At 38.2% G+C, this 22,932-nt stretch overlaps 1 protein-coding gene across 2 annotated transcripts in view; it reads left to right on the top strand.

Annotated features, from left to right (window-relative positions):
- LOC123512066 (transmembrane protein 45B-like) overlaps positions 1-19,892 on the top strand; it is a 33,303-nt gene extending 13,411 nt beyond the window's left edge. Inside the window, exons 2-5 of one of the 2 annotated variants that reach the window (XM_045268246.1) lie at positions 16,244-16,539; positions 17,906-18,132; positions 18,874-18,990; positions 19,588-19,892. In XM_045268246.1, the coding sequence (XP_045124181.1) occupies positions 16,308-16,539; positions 17,906-18,132; positions 18,874-18,990; positions 19,588-19,887 (876 nt within the window). In that variant the 5' untranslated portion in view covers positions 16,244-16,307 and the 3' untranslated portion in view covers positions 19,888-19,892. Of the gene's footprint in view, positions 1-15,900; positions 16,540-17,905; positions 18,133-18,873; positions 18,991-19,587 lie in introns of those variants that run through there. The other variant, XM_045268245.1, reaches the window with a different exon arrangement.
- Positions 19,893-22,932: the final 3,040 nt, after the last annotated feature.

Genomic DNA, 22,932 nt, shown 5'->3' with positions numbered 1-22,932 from the left:
TAAAACAGTGTTAGCTTTACGACTAGCGGCCGAACACTGTGCAGCACATTTTAAGTCATTTGTTATGAGTACTCCCAGGTCCTTTTCTTCAGTGACTTTAATTAAGTTACGTCCATGTAATTTGTAATTATTTTTCACATTGTTTAGGCCGATGTGCATTACTTTGCACTTATCTGCATTAAAATTTAATAGCCATTTATCGCTCCAGCTACTAAGGTTGTCTAAATCCCGCTGGATGGCATCACAATCGTCTCTTGTGCATACTTTGCTACCTAGTTTAGTGTCGTCTGCGAATTTTGATATTTTTGATACGATGCCGCAGTCTAAGTCATTTATGTATATCAAAAAGTAATGGACCCAAAACTGAACCCTGGGGAACACCACTCGTAACTTGAAGCCAGTCGGAAGCTTCTCCGTTAATAACAACTCTTTGCTTTCTATTAGTTAGCCAACTATCAATCCATCCACACAACTGCTCTCCCATCCCGTGGGCTTTCAGTTTAATTAAGAGACGTTTGTGTGGGACTGTATCAAAAGCTTTCCTGAAGTCAAGATAAATTATGTCGGATGGAGCTCTGTCATCATAATTAGAGAATATGTCATTGAAAAATTCTAGGAGATTCGTTAGGCATGATCTGTTGTTCCTGAAACCATGTTGTGAGTCTAATATCAATTTGTGGCTGTCTAGAAAGGAAATAATTTTGTCTCTAATTATTTTTCTAGAATTTTTATAACTACCGAGGTGAGACTGATGGGCCTATAATTACCAGCATCACTTTTGTTGCCCTTCTTGAATATTGGCGTGACATTAGCGCATTTCCAGTGACTTGGTACTTTTCTTTCCTGCAACGATCTATTATAAAGTAATTTAAGAGGTAACACCAGCTGTTCTTGACATTCTCTTAATAGCCTCGTTGATAATCTATCAGCCCCTGTGCTCTTATTGGGGTCAAGGTTGCGCAGGTATTTGGCTATATCGTCTTCGCTAATTTCGTCTATTATCAGCTTTTCATTTTCAGATCCTCTATACATGTTGATCGCGGTTGGCAAGGTCGAAAAGTCTTCTGTGATAAACACGCTGTGAAAAAGTTATTTAGGATTGTTGCCATGGCTTTACTATCACTCACAAGTGTGTTATTATTATCTTTATCGGCCCAATTTTTTCTTTGACAGTCTTTTACTACGAATGTATTGGAAAAACTTTTAGGATTTGTTTTGCTTGCCTTGATATATTTATTTCGAGATTGCGCTTCGACTTCCTTATCTCTCTCTCGCAACATCTTTTGGTGGTAATATAATTGCTGTAATCGTTATCAGATTTAGTTCGTTTATATTTAGCATATAAGCTCTTTTTCCTGGCGATGATGTGTTTTATAGTGTGTGTCATCCATTGGGGATTTTTTGTGCTATTTATTCGTTTTCTAACTTGTGGAATCCATTTACTTTCTGTTTCAAGGAGAATGTTAGTAAAGGCTGAACACATCTGCTCCATGTCTTTGTTTGCGAAGACTGTTTGCCAATTAATTCTTTGTAATTCTAATTTAAGTCTTAGCGTGTTACCTTTCTTATAGTTTGGGACTAAAAGTGCGTTTTCTTTTATGTCTACCTCGCAGTTAATATTACATCGTATAATTTTATGATCGCTGTTAGCTAAAACTTCACCCACTTCACAGGTATTTATCAAATCAGCGTCTGAAGCTAATACGATATCTAAGATGTTATTGTCTAGTGTGGGTTCTCTTACAAATTGAGAAAGGTATAACTTTCTCACCACGTTGAGTAATCTGGATCCCTCGTTATCGGATGTTAAAATTTTCCAGTTAATGTGTGGTAGGTTAAAATCTCCACATATAATGGACGTTTTTATTTTCAGTATTGTTTCAATTTCGTTATATAATATTTCGTCATTATCAGGCGTCATTTTAGGAGGGCGGTATATAGTCGCGACTATTATGTGTTTTTTATTTATTTTCAGTTTGACATATACCGATTCGTAGGCTGATCTGTTTTTTTTATTTTTTTATTGATTTCAATAAAGCAGTAATAGAAGCAGTAATAGAGAAAGAGAGGAAAAGGAGGAGGAAGAGGAGGTGAAGACAGTAATGAAGGAGGAAGATGAAGAAGAATAGGACCATGGAGTAACATTAGAGAAAGAATAAAAAAAAAGAAAAGGAGGAAGAGGAGGAGGAATAAAAATGAGAAAGAGAAATAGAAAAAAAGATCAATAAAGGAGCATTAAACAAGAAGAAAATTAGACAATAAACAAGATAGCTTGACTGAACAAAAGACGAACATGAATCGATTACATGAAAGAAAATGGGAATCAGGCAGAGGTGTGTGTCAATCAATGCCTGTCTAATTGAGCTCAAACAGTCGATTTATCACGGGGTGGTCTCTGTGGTGGACTGGTGAGGGTGGAGCACAACGACACTTCCTGCATTTTCTTGAGGCACATTCTGTTTGGGAGTTTAAGCACCAGTTACGACGGTCTGCCTTTTTCGTTTGTTAGCTAACCAACTAAAGTACATTGATAAAATTCTGCTATTAGATTTAACCGTTGTGTTTGGTTTGGAAGATAAAAAAAAAAAAAAAAAAAATATGTCAAGCTAATAAGTTCTAGATATCCTTTTTTCGTTTGCTGGCTAACTAACTAAAGTGCATTGGTAAGATTCTGTTATTAGATTTAACATTCTTTTTTATAATTTTTGGTTTGGAAGCAAAAAAAAAAAAAAAAAAAAAAAAAAACACACACACACACACACACACACACACACACACACACACAAAGAAACTGTTAAGCCAATGAACCCAAGTCCACATTAGTTATAGTCACTTTCTGTTTGCTAGCTAACCAACTAAAGTACATTGATAAGATTAATTTTGGTTTGGAAGCGAAAAAAAAAGAAAAAAAAAACAACTTAAGCCAATAAAGCCAAATCCACATTAGTTCTAGTCACTCTTTTTCGTTTGCTAGCTAACTAACAAAAGTACATTGATAAGATTCTGCTATCAAATCTAACCACTGTTTTTGGTTTGCGAGCGCACCAAAATGGAGTGGTAAGACAATTGAGACAATTTCCACAGTTGACCTTTTTCGTTTGCTAACTGACCAACAAAAGTACTTCTGCTGTGTTTGGGTTCCATCAACTCCGAATGCTGGTTTTGGTTTGGGAGCGAACCAAAAAGAAGCTGGTAAGGGAATAGAGACAATTCCACATTAGTTCCACAATCAGCCCTTTTTTGTTTGCAAGCTAACAAACTAAAGTACATCAGTGTGTGTGTGTGTGTGTGTGTGTGTGTGTGTGTGTGTGTGTGTGTGTGTGTGTGTGTGTGTGTGTGTGTGTGTGTGTGTGTGTGTGTGTGTGTGTGTGTGTGTGTGTGTGTGTATTCCCTGCTGCCGAAACAAATATCCTTACATCTATTCATCATCGCATCATATTTATCCGGTTTTCTTTTTTTCATTCCCTTTTCAATTCTCTCTCTCTCTCTCTCTCTCTCTCTCTGGTGCGTCACTGCTCGGAGACGCACGAAAGCCAGCCAAGCGTCACACCGCCACACGACAGAGGGCAACCAAAAATAACCCGTGTTCTTTAATGCAAAAGTAACTCCGCGCGGTGCCATTTGGGTTATCATTAGTTCACCTTCCCGCTGTGGCATCTACGCCCGCGGCCCTAACCTGACATTTGCGGCTTTTCTCTAACCTGCGTTTTGACTCCAGCGGCGAAACAAAGCGAGTCTGTAGGTTATATTTGATTCCAGCAGTGAAAAAAAGGAATCTTAGTTATATTTGATTCCAGCTGTGTTACAAAGCGAGTCTGAAGGTTATATTTGACTCCAGCAGTGAAACAAAGGAGTCTAGGTTATATTTGACTCCAGCAGTGAAATAAATTGAGTCTATACGCTATATTTGACTCTAGCAGTGAAACAAAAAGAATCTAAGTTAAATTTGATTCCAGCAGTGAAACAAAGCGAATCTGTAGGTTATATTTGACTCCAGCAGTGAAAGAAAGCGAGTCTAGGTTATATTTGACTCAAGCAGTGAAATAAATTGAGTATATACGTTATATTTGACTCTAGCAGTGAAACAAGGCGAGTCTAGTTTATATTTGACTCCAGCAGTGAGACAAAGCGAGTCTGTTACATTTGACTTTAACGGCGAAACAAAAATAGATGTGTCGTATTTCACTCTTCACAAAAGAAAACGAGTATGTGTTCTATTTTTTACTGTAGTACTGAAAAAAAGTGAGTCTATATTCTGTGTTTGATTCAATGACCGAAACGAAGCAAATCTGTGTGTTAAATTTCAGTCTAGCAGCAAAACAAAGTGAGGAAATATCTGATTTTATTATTTTTTTTTTTAGTGCCAAATTAAAGTGAATGTGGATAATATATTTGACTTAAAGTACCGAAAAAAAAAGCGAGTATGTATGTTATATTGACTAGCGGTGAAACTAAGCTGTAATTCATTCTAGAACACAAAAAAAGCTTGTATGTATCCTGTTTCTGACTTTAACAGTGAAATAAAGCGAGTATGTATGTTATATTGACTGGGGTGAAACAAAGCAAATACGTATGTTGTATTTCACTCTAGTATCTCAAGAAAATGAGTCTCTATCCTATTTTTGACTTTAGTACCGAAACAAAGCGAATCTGTGTGTTATATCTGACTTCAGTACAATAAGAAGGCGAGTCTGTATTCTATGTTTGACTCCAGTGGCGGAAGAAAACCCCTGTATGTGTTGTACTTCACTCTTGTCCCGAGAGATAGTGAGTCTGTACCCTGTTTTTCGACTCTAGTGCTGAAATAAAACGAATATGTACGTTAAGGCTCGTATTCTCAAACACTTACGCGCTTCGCCTCCACTATTTCAAAAGGCTTTATCTAAATTTACACGAGTTTTTTTAAAGGTGTTTTTACGGCTGTAGAGGCCCACTGACAAGATTTCTTCATTATGAACTGGAGAAACATTCTTGAAAACCTCGCTAATCATGTCTGTGGCCTAGGAAAATAGTCATGGCGAGATAGCAAAGCGTTTCTGAATACGGACCTAAATTTGACCATAGTGTAGAAACAAACTGAATATGTACGTTATATTTGACTCTAATACCAAAACAAAGCGAATCTGTATCTTTTTTTATAAATTTATTAGCGAAAACAGTCAATTTCTCCTCCATACCTCCATGCCACTCACTACCACAGACGCCTGACACACTTCAGCTCACCTCTTGGCTAGTCATAATGGAATAAATAAGACCTAATTGTGTTGGATGAGTGACTAGGTGATCGAAAACCTCTTAACAATGAAAAGCGTCACTCTTGCTTCAGTCTTATAGTGACGTGTGAAATATAATGAAATCGATGTCTTTGTGCTGAAAGAAATAAAGATAACTACAAGGATCACAACTCCTAACAATAAGAAAAAGATCAACAAAAAATAGAAAATAGGAAAAATACAAGGAGATAAAAAAAACAGGATAATAAAAGGGTGAAATATGAGTAAAAAGGCTGACCAAGAACTAAAAGATAAAAATATAGAGTCGATATGATAAAAAAGAGGGCAATAAATAAGAGATAATAAAAGGCGCTGAAGATGAACTGAAGGCTGAACAAGAACTAGGAAGAGAAAAGAGAGAGAAGGAGAAAAAAAAAAAAAAATCAGCTTTATATAAAACAAGGAAAATGAAGGTAAAACAATAAAACTTAACTATCATTCCCATCAAAAACAAACTAAAAACAAAGCAAACAAAACAAAATAAAACAAGACTGAACGAGAACTAAAAAAAGAGAGAGAGAGAGAGAGAGAGAGAGAGAGAGAGAGAGAGAGAGAGAGAGAGAGAGAGAGAGAGAGAGAGAGAGAGAGAGAGAGAGAGAGAGAGAGAGAGAGAGAGAGAGAGAGAGAGAGAGACGAAAAAAAAGCAACTATAAAAAAGATGTCCCCAAAAACAGCACAACTCAATTAACATTCCAACAAACCAACACAAAACACCAGTTCGTGAAGCAATGCCGGAAGTACAAGTGCTCCTCCACGTTTTACCTGCGTGCTCAGTTGTGTCTGGTTCACCTGAGACCAATCAACATCGTTCCTTTAATCAATATAACTTGGAATTCTTGTAACTGAGGTACTAATATATAAACACACCAAATTTCATGAGAACCTGACCAAAAAAAGTAAAAATAAATAAATAAATAAATAAATACCTCTAAGTAAAACCGTTACATAGCCTTAAATTCACCGTTGTAGATATATAAGGAAAAAAAGGAATCATAACTATTTTCTATTCATATTTTATCTTTTTTTCGTGTCTGGTTTACTTGAGACCAATCACCATCGTTCCTTTAAGTTCATCGTTGTAGAAAAAAAAAAAAAAAAAAAAAAAAGAATAACTTTTTTTTATTAACATTTTCGTGTGTGGTTTACTTGAGACCACTTACAACATCGTTCCTTTATAATTTCTATCGTTCCTTTTTAAGTTAACCTTTTTAGAAATATAGGATAAACAAAAATAAAAATGAATTATAACCATTTTTCTATTTATTATCATATTTTTCTTGTCTGGTTTACTTGAGGCCACTTACCATCGTTCCTTTAAGTTCACCGTTGCAGAAATCAGAGAAAAATAAAAGCAAAAATGAATTATACCTATTTTTCTATTTATTTTCATATTTTTCGTGTCTGCTTAACCTGTGACAAATTGACATCGTTCCTTTAAAAATTCCATCGTTCTTTTAAGTTAATCTTTTTAAAAATATACGAAAAAAATGAATTATAACTATTTTTCCATTTATTATCATATTTTTCGTGTCTGGTTTACTTGAGACCACTTAAAAAAATCTATCGTTCTTTTAAGTTAACCTTTTTAGAAATATACGAAAAAAGTGAATTATAACCATTTTTCCATTTATTATCATATTTTTCGTGTCTGCTTTACCTGTGACCACTTACCATCGTTCCTTTAAGTTCACCGTTGTAGAAATAAAAGAAAAAAAATGGATTATACCTATTTTTCTACTCATCATTGTATTATTTCGTTTTTCGCTTAACCTGTGACAAATTACCATCGTTCCTTTAAAAATTCCATCGTTCTTTTAAGTTAGCCTTTTCAGAATATACGAAAAAAAAGAATTATAACTATTTTTCTATTTTTTTTATCACACACACACACACACACACACACACACACACACACACACACACACACACACACACACACACACACACACACACACACACACACACACACACACACACACACACACACACACGAAAGAAAAAAAATCATACTTATTTTTCTATTCATCATCCCTTTTTGAAGAAGAGAAGTAAAGTGACGTGTTTTTACCTGAATAAATGTCAGAATGATATGCACAGCTTTAGAAATTTTCCTCGTTCCTTTAAGTGCACGAAATATATATAAAAAAAAAAAATTATAACCATTTTTCTATTTACTATTCTTATTTTTTGAGGAAGCGAAGCAAATTTAAGTCAGAATGATAGGCAGACCTTTATAACTTTTCATCGTTCCTTTAAGTTCACCGTTGTAGAAACACAAGAAAAAAAAAAATCATAACCATTTTTCTATTTACTATCTTTTTATATGAAGGAAGAGAAGCAACCATTAATGTCAGAATGATATACACAACTTGGTACACGTGTATATCAAGTGGCTCTTGTCCTGCTGCTACTGTTGACGGTGATAAAGTGTAGTAAATTGGACAGGAATTAAACTTTTTTGCTCCTGGGAATTACTTTGATACATTTCACACCTCAAGGACGAGAGAGAGAGAGAGAGAGAGAGAGAGAGAGAGAGAGAGAGAGAGAGAGAGAGAGAGAGAGAGAGAGAGAGAGAGAGAGAGAGATAGATAATAAAAAAAAAAACACGAATTAAACACTATTATTTCCTCTGCATTAATCATCAACGTTTACTTCAATGCGTTTTTTGATTTAGCATGTCCATCCATTCATTCTCCTTCCTCATCACTCGCGTCGGTAAAACATTAACAGAAAACGAGACTTAAAAACATCACTTCCTTTTCATTCTCCACTCTACTCCACAGTAAGTTAAGTATCAAACACGATCGATTCTTTCATTACATTATTGCAAGTTTCTAAGCCATGCGTGTCTCAGGGAGAATACAAAATGAAGAGGAGTAAAAAAAACAACATAAACGCATCTGTCACTCGTTCACTCGGCCATTAAGGAGGAAAACAGTAGGAGTTATTACCCTGTGGCACGCCTCCTGTCTCCTCCTTCTCCTCCTCCTCCTCCTTCTGCCAGGTGTGTAAACTCCTGTAGGTGAGAGGGCGTGGTGGTGAACAATAGCAATGCAGCTGTTAATGTCACTGGAGGAGGAGGAGGAGGAGCAGGAGGAGGAGGAGGAGGAGGAGGAGGAGGAGGAGGAGGAGGAGGAGGAGGAGGAGGAGGAAGAGAAGGAAGAATTACAGTTACCCTTCAGGAATCAGTCACTTTTATTATTTACCTTGGCATTTAAGGTCCGAGGGGCGTCCACATACTGAAGGATGAGGACACGGTTTCTCTCTCTCTCTCTCTCTCTCTCTCTCTCTCTCTCTCTCTCACAACACTCCCCTTTGTCTCTCGGTCTCTCGTTTGCTTTTGTGGTCTACATTCCTAAAGTACATCTCTCTCTCTCTCTCTCTCTCTCTCTCTCTCTCTCTCTCTCATGGCACTGTTTTTCATCGCCCAGCGTTTAATAATCCTGTCGAACATTCTCTCTCTCTCTCTCTCTCTCTCTCCCACGGTACTATTTTTCTTTGTCCAGCGTTTAATAATCCGTAGTGGTGGTGGCAGCGGCGAGGTGATCTGCTCTATGGTGAATATTACATGAACATTCCGCAACGCAATACCTAAATATAACCTCACTGCTGCAACAGGGAAGGCGGGAAGGTGGAGGGCGGGAAGACGGGAAGGTGGAGAGGCAGGGAGGATTGGAAGACAGAGGTGAAGAGGCAGAGAGGACGGGAAGACGGGAAGGTAGGGGAAGAGACGGGAAGTGGGAAGCCAGGGAGGGCAGAAAGACGGGAAGGTGGGGAGGCAGGGAGGGCTGGAAGGTGGGAAGATAGGGAGAGCGGGAAGACGCTTGGGAAGACGGGAAGGTAGGGAGGACGAGAAGACGGGAAGGCAGGAAAGGTGGGAAGACGGGAAGGTAGGGAAGGCGGGAAGACTGAGAGGACAGGAAGGTGGGGAGGTGGGGAGGGCGGGAAGACGAGAAGGTGGGGAGGCAAGGAGAGCGGGAAGGCAGGAAAGCTGGAAGAAATGAAGGTGGAACGCGGGAAGACGGGAAGGCGGACAGGTAGAGGGTGGGAAACCGGGGAGAGCGGGAAGGTGGGAGGCGAGAAGGTGGGAAGGCGGGAAGGTGAGAAGGAAGTATACGAATGTGAAAGAAAATGTTGTGATTGTTTGTGGTGGAGACGCGTGTGTTGTGTGGGAAGAGTAAAACAAAAGGTGGTATTTCTCTGGCTTTATTTACCTGGGCTTTGTTTACCTTTATTTATTTATTTGTGAGTGGCTTTATTATTTCGTTGGTGTGTTTAATGTATCAGATTTTTTTGTTTTTGTTTATCTTTCTCTCATTCATTAGTTTTTTTTTTTTATTCATATTTAAGTACGTAATTTTTCTTTATATTGTGGGTATTATACTTTCATTAGCATCTTTTCTATTTTTTTATCGTTGTGCAACTTTTTTTTTAATTCAGATTCATTTATTTATTTGGTAAAGATTTAAACTAACTTAGAGGCACTGCACACTTTTTAAAATCCATATTAACGCCATTATTTATTTGTCCTGATAGAAAAAAGAAACAACATCAAGATTCCTAAGTGATCATCATGAGTTTGCCAATAGTGTGGAGCGGTTTACTTTTTCATTTTCTTGGTATTTTTTTTTGTCAAATATATCTTCTCTCTCTCTCTCTCTCTCTCTTACGTTTCTATTTTCTTGCCGTTACTTTTTTTGTTGAGTATACTACCATCTCTCTCTCTCTCTCTCTCTCTCTCTCTCTCTCTCTCTCTCTCTCACATTCCTCCTACTACAACTTGCAATATTAATCATTTGGAGCCAAACATTTCAGCTATTTCGAGTCTTTATGACCTTTACACTTTTTAGCAGAATAACACACTTGAATTTGGTGAAAGATCGACACAAAAGACACGTTGATAGGAAAAAAAGATCCCAGTGAACGAGGAAGGCAAATTATGTCGATGTTCTAATAACTGATTCACGTCCGAGGTTCATGAATCAATGAATTGGTGAGTTTGAAGCGTTTCGAAACCCGCGCCTCGAGTTGTGAGCGATAAGGAAAGTTTGGTAACGCCGGAAATAAAAAGTGGAGATGAAAGAAAAGTTTGTGGAAATAAATAAGATAAAAAGATTAGCAAAAAAAATTAAGAAAGAAAGGAAATAAATTGAAAAATAGTGAAAAAGAAAAAAAGAGAGAAGCCACATATCTTACAATGACAACAACAACCATGACAGCAAAGAAAACGGGATGGGGGAAGGAGGGGGAGAGGGGGAACTGCAAGACAATTGGAACGCAGAGCTTGAAAAAAATATGAGAATCGAGTGGCGAGCGTGCGTGCGTGTGTGTGTGTGTGCGTGAATTTTAATTGGCTATTTGTCATTTTATCCTGGTGTCACAAGAATACACACACACACACACACACACACACACACACACACACACACACACACACACACACACAACTTAACCCTTTACCAAGAAGAAGAAGAAGAAGAAGAAGAAACAGAATCAGAAGAAACAGAATCAGAAGAAAAAGAAAAGAAAAAGAAAACAGAAGAAAAAGAGAGAAGAAGAAAGAAAAAGAAGAAGAAGAAGAATTAGAAACAGAGGAAAGAAGAAAAGAAAAGAAGGAGAAGAAGAAGAAGAAGAAGAAGAAGAAGAAGAAGAAGAAGAAGAAGAAGAAGAAGAAGAAGAAGAAGCAAAAAAAAAAAGAAACAGTAAAAGAAAAAGAAAATGAAGAAAATAACCGAAACAAAACAAAATCATACTAAAACACAAAACAAAACAAGAAAAATTCCAACAACAATTAAAACATTCAAACACACTGAAGCAAAACAAAGCACCAGAACAAATCCACCAATAGAAAACGAGAATCCAATGACGTCACGACCAATGGGAAGGCTGGAACACCATGACGTCACGAACCAATGAGAGAGAGAGCTGGAGATTGATGACGTCACTAAACCTTTCATGCTCCCCCTCCCCCGGCCCCCGTAACGCCCCCTAAGGCAAATGTCAGGACGGCGGGGACTTGTGAGGTGTGAGGGCGTGAGTCAGTGCGCGGGGAGAGGCTGGGAGGGTGCTGTGCTGTGCTGTGTTGGTTTGGTGTCTCCTGTGTGTGGGAAGCGAAGGGAGTGTGACGTCATCGAGTCTCGGGCATACATCTTTCAACGGTGTGACTTGTTTGTTATTTTTTCTATCTTATTTTTTTTCTTATTTGTTATTTTTTTATATTATTTTTCTTGTTTGTTATCTTTTTTATCCTTTTCTTTCGTGTTTTTTTTGTTAGGTTGATTTTTTTTGTTTTTTTTTTGTTTTAAGGATTGAGTTTTTTAATTTTTTTTCCTGTTTGTGTTTTTTCAAGTGAGTTTTCTATTGTTTCTTTTCTTTTTTGTGTTTTTCCTGTTTGTATTTTTTTTTCTATTGTTTCTTTTCTTTTCCTTTTTTGTGGAGATATTTTTTTTTCTTATTTCTTTCTTTTCGGTTAGTTAATTTTTTTTGCTTTTTTCTTGGTCTACTTTTTAGAGAGTCACAATTTTCTAGTTTTCTTATGAGTGACTTTTTTTTTCTCTCCTTTAATTTTTTGAGTGATTTATTTATTTGTTTTCCAGATCTAATTTTTACGGGAAGGGAATTACTTTTCTCCCTCATCCGTTTTCCTGTGAGTGAATCTTCTTTTTTTTCCTTTCCGTTTACCTTTTCTACGAGTGTCTTTTCCTATTTCGTGAGTGAATCTTCCTTTTTCACGTTTTCTTTTCTACTTCGTGAGTGAATTTTTTTTCGTTCATTTTGCTATATCTGAATTTTTTTTCGTTCACATTTCTATTTCGTGAGTGAATCTTTTTTTTCGTTCAGTTTTCTATTTCGTGAGTGAATTTTTTTTTCGTTCAGTTTTCTATTTCGTGAGTGAATCTTTTGTTTTCGTTCAGTTTTCTATTTCGTAAGTGAATCTTTTTTTTCGTTCACGTTTCTATTTCGTCAGTGAATATTTTTTTTCGTTCACGTTTCTATTTCGTGGGTGATTTTTTTTTCATTCGTTTATCTATTTCTGATTATTTTATTTCGTTCACTTTTCTATTTCGTACGTGAATCTCGTTTTTCTTTTCGTTCACTTTTCTATATCTGATTTTTTTTTTCGTTCACTTTTCTATTTCGTGGGTTTTTTTCGTTTGCTGTTTTATTTCGTGGGTCAATTTTTTTTGTGCAATTTTCTATTCTTGATTATGTTTTCCTTCTCTTTTCTATTTCGTAGGTTTTTTTTCGCTTATTTTTCTATTTAGTAAGTTTTTTTTTCGTTTATTTTCTGCGAGTGATTTTTCTATTTCTAGTTAACAATTTTTCATTCACTTTTCTATTTCGTGACTGATTTTTTTTTCTTCGATCACTTTTCAATTTCGTGAGTGAATCTTTTTCTTATTTACTTTTTATATCGTAAGTTAATCTTCTTTTTCCTCGTTTACTTTTCTGCGAGTGACTTCTACTACTCTACTTTCCTCGGAGTGAATATTCGTTTTTTTTTATTTAATCTTCTAATCTTTTATTATCTTTTCCTATTTTCTGTGAGTGAAATATTGCTTTCCTCTTTGATTTGCTTTCATATTCTTGCGCCATTTTTGCATCATTACCCAGGCGTCAAAGGCAAAAAAAGCCAAATTTGAGCATAATAAAGAGCCAAACTGGAGCATAATAAAGAGCCAAACTGGAGCATAATAAAGAGCCAAATTTGAGCATAATAAAGAGCCAATCTGGAGCATAATAAAGAGCCAAATTTGAGCATAATAAAGAGCCAAATTTGAGCATAATAAAGAGCCAAACTGGAGCATAATAAAGAGCCAAACTGGAGCATAATAAAGAGCCAAACTGGAGCATAATAAAGAGCCAAATTTGAGCATAATAAAGAGACAAACTGAAGCATAATAGAGAGCCAAACTGGAGCATAATAGAGAGCCAAACTGGAGCATAATAAAGAGCCAAATTTGAGCATAATAAAGAGCCAAACTGGAGCATAATAAAGAGCCAAACTGGAGCATAATAAAGTGAAATAAAACAAAATAAATAAAAAAAGAGAGGAGAGATCAACGCACAAGTGGGATCCAAGATTTTTTGATTAATGATACAAAAAAAGTAAGAAAAAAATAGTGAAATCAAGAAAATGAGATCGAGTCGTAAAGTTTTAATACAAATAACAAAAAAAAAAGAAAAGAAAAAAGAAACGGGAAATAAAAGTAAGGAATTAAATAAGAGGGAAATTAATAAAGTAGGAAAAACACTACCAAGAAGACGAGAAAGAAGAAATGTATTAGTAAAAGTAGATAAAAGATAAGACAAAAAGAAGAAGAAGAAGAAGAAGAAGAAGAAGAAGAAGAAAAAAAAGAAGAAAAGAAGAAAAGAAAACCACTGCTATTACATATGAATACTTCTTCTGTTCTTGCAAATATTTGAAGTGGTTGATGAGAGGATTTAACAGTAGTAGTAGTAGTAGTAGTAGTAGTAGTAGTGGTGGTGGTGGTGGTGGTGGTGGTGGTGGTGGTGGTGGTGGTGGTGGTGGCAGTAGTAGTAGTAGTAGTAGTAGTAGTAGTAGTAGTAGTAGTGGTGGTGGTGGTGGTGGTGGTGGTGGTGGTGGTAGTGGTGCTGGGTTGGGTTGGGTTGGGTTGGGTTGGGTTAGGTTAAGTTAGGTTAGGTTAGGTTATCATTATTATTATTATTATTATTATTATTATTATTATTATTATTATTATTATTATTATTATTATTATTATTATTATTATTATTAGTAGTAGTTCATGTTCTTATTTTTCTTCTTATTTGTAGTTTGCGTCTCGGTCTGGGAAGGGTTTGTGGTCTTGGTCTTGGTCTGGGAGAGGAGCGGTCGTGTCTGTAACGCTTATTAGAGCTAACGAGGAGGGAGGGAGTGATCGATGAGACTGTCACTAAGCAAGGGAGTGCCGATACTAATCTCTCTCTCTCTCTCTCTCTCTCTCTCTCTCTCTCTCTCTCTCTCTCTCTCAAGACATTCAGTTCATTTATCCACCCAGAAGAAAAGAAAGAGAGAAATAGAATAGAGAGAAAAAAAAGGGGAAGAAAAAATGTGATAATTGACTTGCGTGTTGCTCCTTTCTTTTATTCATATTCCCCCTTCCTTCCTTTCGTCCTTCCATACAAAGTCCTCCTCTTTACTCACATCATTAGGAGGGAAGGAAGGGAGGGGAGGAGAAGGGAGAGTGATCGGGGAGAGGAAGAGGGAAAGAGGAATGTATAGAAGCATGCAGGGAGGAGGGAGAGGAAGGAAGGGGAGAGAAAGAGGAATGTACGGAGTCATGCAGGGAAGGAGAGAAATGATGGGGAGAAAATTGGAGGGAAATGGGGAGATAAAGGAGAGGAATTTTAGCTGTCAACACACACACACACACACACACACACACACACACACACACACACACACATACAAAGAAAATCATAAACAAGGTCAATGAACGCAGCACTGCCAAGGTATGCACAGACAACCAACACCTTTCTAGCAATGCTCGAGTACATACACAGTCAAAGAACAACTTTTAGCACTGCCAACACACACACACACACACACACACACACACACACACACACACACACACACACACACACATACACACACACATCCAATCAATACTTTTATAGCACTACGAGAGTACAAATACAAGGAACAAATCTTAGCACTGCCAATGAGCACCTTTTAGCACTATCAACACACATATAGACAACCAACACCTTTTAGCACTGCCAGAACACACACAGTCATCCAAACTCGCTATCACAAGAAGAAAATCCAACAGGCAATCAATCAAGCAACAGGCGCAATGTACACAGTTTCTACCATAACAAATAACATTAACAATAACACAAACAGCCAAGAACCACTCAACACTTAATGAACTTCCTGGTATGTACTGCCAGGCGCAAGTTGCAACATTGATTACAACACACAGGAAACAACAGACGCACAGTACAGTCATTCATTTCTACCTTAACAAGTAGCAAAAAGTAACAAACCCAGCCAGGAACCACTCAACACTTAATGTACTGCCAGGGCGCAAGTTGCAACACTGATTACAACACGCAGCTCTTCAGAAACCCATTCACGTGTGTAAATGCAAGGTGGTGAAGAAATAGCTCCTCACACCTGCTCTAATATCCAATACCTGTCTTTGGTGACTCGTGTGTTCTGAGACTTATGGGTCAAAACTGTTTAAACTTGCATTGATTTACGTGTCTCTTGTTATTGATTGAAAGGAAGAAAGGGGAAGAAGAGACTCCATATTGTGTCTGATTGAATGGTATACACTGGGAGTTAATTGAGATGGATGTGAACTAAAGGCTGCTGAATAATTAATTTTGATATCGGACAGAGAGAGAGAGAGAGAGAGAGAGAGAGAGAGAGAGAGAGAGAGAGAGAGAGAGAGAGAGAGAGAGAGAGAGAGAGAGAGAGAGAGAGAGAGAGAGAGAGAGAGAGAGAAATTTACCAATGGTCTTTCCGAAACACTTTAAAATCTGCCAGTAAGAATAAGAAAAGAAGAAGAAGAAGAAGAAGAAGAAGAAGAAGAAGAAGAAGAAGAAGAAGAAGAAGAAGAAGAAGAAGAAGAAGAAGAAGAAGAAGAAGAAGAAGACAAGAAAAAAAGCTCCACAAAGCTCTAACAAAGATCTTTACAAAAACATCCTTTCACAAAATAGCCCCATAAGAAAAATGAAAAGAAAAGAAAACTAGCAGTACTATTTACGAGCCTTCCTTACTTTCCCTCTCTCTAAAAAAAGAATAAAAAGCAAAAAGCAACAAAACCTTTACAAACACTACACTCTCCCAGAAAATAAAGGACAAGAACACACATAAGATAATAAATAAATAAATAAAACAAATAAATGAGAGGAAAAACTGAGGCAAGGTTCTCTGTATTTCCCTTCCACTCTACACATTTGTCTTCATACACTACAAAAAAGTCTCACCTCAACAGGGCCAAGAAGCATCAGCAGCATCAGCACCTCTCGCCCCTCCAGTGGACACCAGCCAGCGCAGCAATGGGTTCCTTTATCGGCCACGTGGTACCAGGCAGCTTCTTCGGGCTGTTTGGGGCGTGGTACGTGTATCAGGTGTTCCTCAAGTACTTCATGTGCCAGAGGGCGGCCGTGGCTCTGGGGGAGAAGGGAAGGTCGTTTTATCAGAACACCTCCTCCTTCGTCTGCAGCTGCTGCCCCACCATGCCTCTGGAGGGCTTCCTCAAGATCGCCGCCTCTGTCTTAGGGATGATTGGTGAGTTGTTGAGTTTCTAGAAAGGATTCGGGTTCTCTTACTGTTTCCAGAGACCAAAAATGTGTGATGTTTTGTAGTCTTTGCACACTTAGAATTTGGATTCTCATAAACACTATTTCTAAATGCCAAACAGATGAGATTTTCTTTTTAGCTTATGCATATTTAGAAAGACTGGGTTTTCATAAATACTATTTCCAAAGGCCAAACATATGATTTTTTATCCTATGTATACTAAGAAAGGCTTTGAATTCCCATAAAGACTATTTTCAAAGGTCAAACAGATAATTAGATGACTCTTCAATAACCTTTATATACTTAGAGAGACTTTGGTTTCTCATAAAGACAAAGGGCAAATAAATGTGATTAGCTTACATATAACCCTTTCAATACTAGGACACATTTTTACCTTGATATTTGTGTACGATAAGACCATTCTATTTACATCAGGAAGAGCCTATGCAGGTCAGAAGATTAATGGCCAGAGTCATCACTATTTTAACCCCCACATGAGTTTCTTAAGCAGTATAAAATCGCCAAGCAGTAACCAGAATGAATATGATAACGCGTCATGGTACTGAAGGGGTTAAAAGACTTTGGGTTCCATAAACACTATTTTCAAAAACCAAACAGATGATTAAGTGATTCTTTGGCCAACGTGTACCTATAAAGACTTTGGATTCTCACAGGGACTCTTTCCAAAGGCCAAACAGATGATCAGATGATTCTTTAGTTTACGCGTATTCAGAAAGACTTTGGGTTCTCATAAAGACTATTTTAAAAGGCCAAACAAATTATGTGACTTTTTCAGCCTAGGTCTATTTCGATTGGCAGATTATTGGCTGTAGTAGGAATGCTAGGCGAGTCCTTAGCCGTATTCTGAAGGACTCGGTCTCTCTCTTAGGGAGTCTTTTCAAAGGTTAGGTTAGGTTGTCATGTGTGCTTTTCCTATCCACTGTAAAGGGTCCCTGTTGAACCATTAGTAGAAAAAAAAACCTTTCGTTAGAGTTTGATAATACACACACACACACACACACACACACACACACACACTCTCTCTCTCTCTCTCCGTCTCTCGGTCATGTATTATTCTCACTCTAATTGTGAGTAAATCATGGACTCCTGTGTTATGTAACGCAAAGGTCACCTGAGAGAGAGAGAGAGAGAGAGAGAGAGAGAGAGAGAGAGAGAGAGAGAGAGAGAGAGAGAGAGAGAGAGAGAGAGAGAGAGAGAGAGAGAGAGAGAGAGAGAGAGAGAAAAAAAACCTTTGATAACAGGACAAGACTCACGAAAATTATACGTCTTACACACACACACACACACACACACACACACACACACACTAAGACTTCCCGCCGTCCCTTCCTAGGCGAGGTGGCGACGGGTTTTGACGAGACGAACACGATGCACCTCGGCAACGCGCAACACACCACCATGTTCTTCTTCTTCGGCCTGCACGGGGCTGCCGAGGTGATGCTGCACTACCGCCTCGCCGCCCCGCCCGACCTCGACTTCCTATCCGGCGCCCTGGCCTTTGGAATGGAGGCGCTGCTCTTCTTCTACCACCTGCACGGGAGGACGGCCATGGACGTGCAGGTGTGTGTTTTTCTGTATCCTTTGCCTTAGTGTATTGTATGGTATTCTAATATTGTATTGCATTTTTGTATTCTTTTATCGTATTGCATTGTGTTATATTATTGGGTTATAGTATTCATGAATTCTTTTAAACCTTATTTCAGTTTTTATTCTAGTTTCTATTTTGTAATGCACCGATACTGTCATTGCTCACTGTATTGGTGTGTCAAGTTTTGTTTTGTCTTGTAATTCTATGATTCCGTTGGGATCAATAAAACATTAATAATAATATTGATAATGTGTGTGTATGTTTGTTTTCTGGTCAATGAAATAATAATAATAATAATAATAATAATAATAATAATAATAATAATAATATGTGTGTGTGTGTGTGTGTGTGTGTGTGTGTGTGTGTGTGTGTGTGTGTGTGTGTGTGTGCTGAGGGACACACCTGTGTAGGAGTACTTACTAAGGTATCTACAGGTGCTAATTACAACCACTCACGAATAGAAAATATTACACCGTTTCTTCCCATCGCAAAGATACACTCAGGTACTAATCACCAACAAAATTCAAACGAAAACAAGTTTGCACTTTGCCTTCCAGGTGCTAACAACAACACCTTTACACAATTTCTTTCAGTCTTTCAATAACGTAGGTGTTAATTACCTTCAGTTACTAGCGAGGTCACACGCACACCTGTCCTTCCCGCCACACAGGTGCTAACTGCCCACAGGTGTTAATGAGAACTCTTTCCCACAGGTACACACGCTGCTGTTCTTCGTGGTGGTGGCGTGCGCTGTCTCCGTGGTGCTGGAGATGTGCTACAAGGACAATGTGGTGCCCGCCCTGTGCCGCGCCTACTTTATCCTGCTGCAGGTGAGTCTCTAGGGCCTGCCTCTGCCTGGTCAGGGCTGTTACCTGCAAGATCTTTAGAGCTGTTGGATTCTGATTTAACCCCTTCAGTACCAGAGCGCGTTTTCATATTCATTCTACTTAATATTTAGCGATTTAATACAGCTTCAGAAACTTATGTGAGGATTGAAATAGTAAAGACTCTGGCCATTAATCTTTTGACCTCCAAAGACCCTTCCTAATGCACATAAAATCGTCTAATCATACCCCAAAATCATGGTAAAAATGAGTCTCAATATTGAAGGGGTTAAGGGTTCATCTAGACACAGACGTAGGAGTCTTTTGTCGAATCCAGTACTTTTTTTTCTTATGCATTTCTGACATGTCTATTTACTAAACGTATTTATAAAGCTCTATGTGTAACGAATCAACTTCGGGTGTACTTTTATACTCTAAAGTGTAAAGCCATTCCTGACACTTAGCTGCCAACACTTTAACTCTTACAAGCAGGACGTGCGTTTCTGTCAGTGTGGATTCAACATGGACTGTATCTCAAACAATCACAGTGTACTCTAGTCTCACTCCAGGCTGTCCCTCACACCTGCATGTTCACACCTGCAGGGCACGTGGTTCTATCAGATCGGGTTCATCCTGTACCCTCCGGTGGGGCGCGCGTGGAGCCAGGAGGACCACCGTCAGATGATGCTGGTGACGCTGCTCTTTGCCTGGCACAACGCGACGGTCTTCGTGGCCATGGTGCTCACCGGGACCCTCGTGTACCTCAGGGTGAAGGCCATGGCGCCCTCCTGCCTCTACCACCGCCTGCACCACCACCTCAAGGCCCCCACCCAGCCACACCTCACCCACCTGGAAGCCGAGCCGTCCAAGGCCATGCTGCTCTCGGAGGATGAGGAGGTGTGAAGGGAAGAGGAGGAGGAGGAGGAGGAGGAGGAGGAGGAGGAGGAGGAGGAGGAGGAGGAGGAGGAGGAGGAGGAGGTGTAGATACAGGGATAAGAAAGATACCAAAGAAGTCTTTATCTGAAGTGTTTTACTGTCTAGCCAAAAAAGTGTAACTAAAGCATTGTTCAATGTGTTCATTCTTCGGAAGGTGAAACTGCTTCTATTTGTACTACTACTACTACTACTACTACTACTACTACTACTACTACTACTACTACTTCTGCTATTATTACTACTACTACTAAGGATGGGGGTCTCCTCACACCCGCGCCCCCTGTCAAGCCAGCAGTGAATGGGTAGCGGGTGCTGCCTTCAGGGCTGGCGGGGGCGTGACACTTGTCGCACGTGTGGCTGAGCGGAGGAAACAAATGACCCCCAAACCCGGCCCAGCCACGCCACATGAAGTATCAAAACAACCGCCACCATCGCCACTGCTACATTCCAAAGTGCTGGTCGCATTTTGACAAGTAAATATTCCTTACAATATTCGAAAACCGAATCTTTTAAATTTAAATAAAAAAAAAAAAAGATGAAAAAGGGAAGGGAAGAAAGCATAATATTCTTTTAGGGATGTAAAAAAAAAAAAAAAAAAAAAAAAAAAAAAAAACAGCAATTTAAAAATGGTTGAATACATTGCAAATAATGGAAACAGCATGGCAAACAGTAAACTAAGCCTTATATACAATGCAAATACTAAAGAATGTGATATTACTTATGATCACCGCCTTATGAGAAGCAAGAGGCCTTAAGAATAATACATAGCACTATTCAATTAGGATTACCATTAACTTTTAAATCGATAGCCTTTTTTTTTTTGCAATGTATAAATTTTTGGTGATTTTTGCGGTCGAGAATTGCCTGAAGAAGTGATGTACTGTGCCTCTACCACTTGTGCTTCGTCTAAGGGCGTTGCAGTGCCTAGGGTGACGCTCGCAGGAGTGACGCAAGAGTTACCTGACACGTGACGCATTAGCTCAACCCCTTCAGTACTGAGACGCATTTTTACCATGATATTTGGGTGTTATTAGACGAGTTTATTTGCATTAGGAAGGGTCTATGGAGGACAAAAGATTAAGGGCCACAGTCTTTACTATTCTAACCCTCACATATGTTTCTGAAGCTGTATAAAATCACCAAATAGTAACCAGAATGAATATGAAAACGCATCCTGGTACTGAAGAGATTAAGTGAATTCTAGTCAAAGGAATATTTTAGGGTGAATTATTTGTTTCCTCTTCATTTTTCTCCATACTAACTCTCTATTCTGTCAGGCCGCACCCTTTCTCACCCTGGCATCTGGTGAGGGAGTGTGCAGGGAGTGTGCAATAGGCTGTTAACCCCTTCAGTACTGGGACGCATTTATACCTTGACTTTTGGGTGTGATTAGACGATTTTATTTACATTAGGAAGGGTCTATGGACGTCAAAAATATTAATGGCCAGTCTTTACTATTTAAATCCCCACATAAGTTTCTGAAGCTGTTTAAAATGGCCATAGAGTAACCGGAATAAATATAAAAACGCGTCCTGGTACTGAAGAAATAATCGTGTTTCTCGTGAAGTGGACGTCGTACCTTCTACACCTAACTGTCGTGCAAAAGAAAACGGTGAAATATGTAGGAGTACCTAAGCTAATTTTGGAAGGAAACTATTTCTCTTGACTTTCCTTCAAATCATTCTTTTCTCTTCAGTGTTACGAGCTCGTGTGTGTGTGTGTGTGTGTGTGTGTGTGTGTGTGTGTGTGTGTGTGTGTGTGTGTGTGTGTGTGTGTGTGTGCGGTTTTCTTACTTTGTTGTCGTCGTCTTCACCGTCAAGAGGTTTATATTAATTGTCACGATGTAGAAACGGTGAGTGTACTTCCATTGATAACACGTAACTGTACAGAGGAGAAGGAGGAGGAGGAGGAGGAGGAGGAGGAGGAGGAGGAGGAGGAAAAAGAGGAGGTAACATGTATACGGTAATGATATATTCTTGAAAGATGATGCCAAGCGTAGATAAACTTAATGAGAGAGAGAGAGAGAGAGAGAGAGAGAGAGAGAGAGAGAGAGAGAGAGAGAGAGAGAGAGAGAGAGAGAGAGAGAGAGAGAGAGAGAGAGAGAGAGAGAGAGGTCTACAGTGTTGTGACGTGGCTTTGTTGTGATGCAGGGTGTTATTCATCTCTCGTGTTGTGTTGTGAAATAAAAAAAGGAAATGAAATCATGACTTTGTGTTTAATTAAATTTTCCTTACTTTATCCATTTCTAATTCCTCGCCATGCACTTCGCACCTATTACGTCTATTATTACTCTCTCTTCATATCATTCTTCCCTTTTCCATTATTTTCACTACTATTACTATAACGACTATATATTTTTTTCTTTTTCTTTCCTTTCACACTAAATCTACTACTCTTATTTTCTCTTTTTCTTTCCTTTCACACTAAGTCTACTATTACTTTCTCTTCATATAATTTTTTCCTTTTTTTTCCATATTTTTACTACTATTACCATGATGACTATAATTTTTCTCCTTTTTCTTTCATTTCACGCATAATTTACAAGACTTTCATTACTATCACTATTACTATGACTATTCTCTTCTCAAACTTTTCCCTATTCCTTTCTTTTCACGTATAATCAAGAACAATATCACTACTATTACTACGACCATTTCTCTACTTTTTTTTCTCCTTTTTCTTCCTTTCACGCTTACTTAACACTATCACTACTATTTTTTATTACTATGTTTACTCTCTCGTATATTTTTTTTTAATTTTCCTTTCTTTTTAAGTATGATTAAGAATACTATCATTGTCATTACTCTTACTGTGACATTTTTTCCTCTTTCCTTCCTCTCATGCATACTTTAAGAACACAATCACTATTATTACTATTACATTTTTTTTCTTTTCCTTTCTTTTTCACGTATAATTAAGGATACTATCATTACTATTACTATGACTACTATTCTCTCATCCTTTTTCCTCTTTTCCTTTCTTTTGACGCATACTTAAGAACACTATCCTACT

This window comes from Portunus trituberculatus, chromosome 32 (genome assembly GCF_017591435.1).
Source record: "Portunus trituberculatus isolate SZX2019 chromosome 32, ASM1759143v1, whole genome shotgun sequence".
NCBI lineage: Eukaryota > Metazoa > Arthropoda > Malacostraca > Decapoda > Portunidae > Portunus > Portunus trituberculatus.
This window is presented reverse-complemented; position numbering and strand designations above follow the sequence as displayed.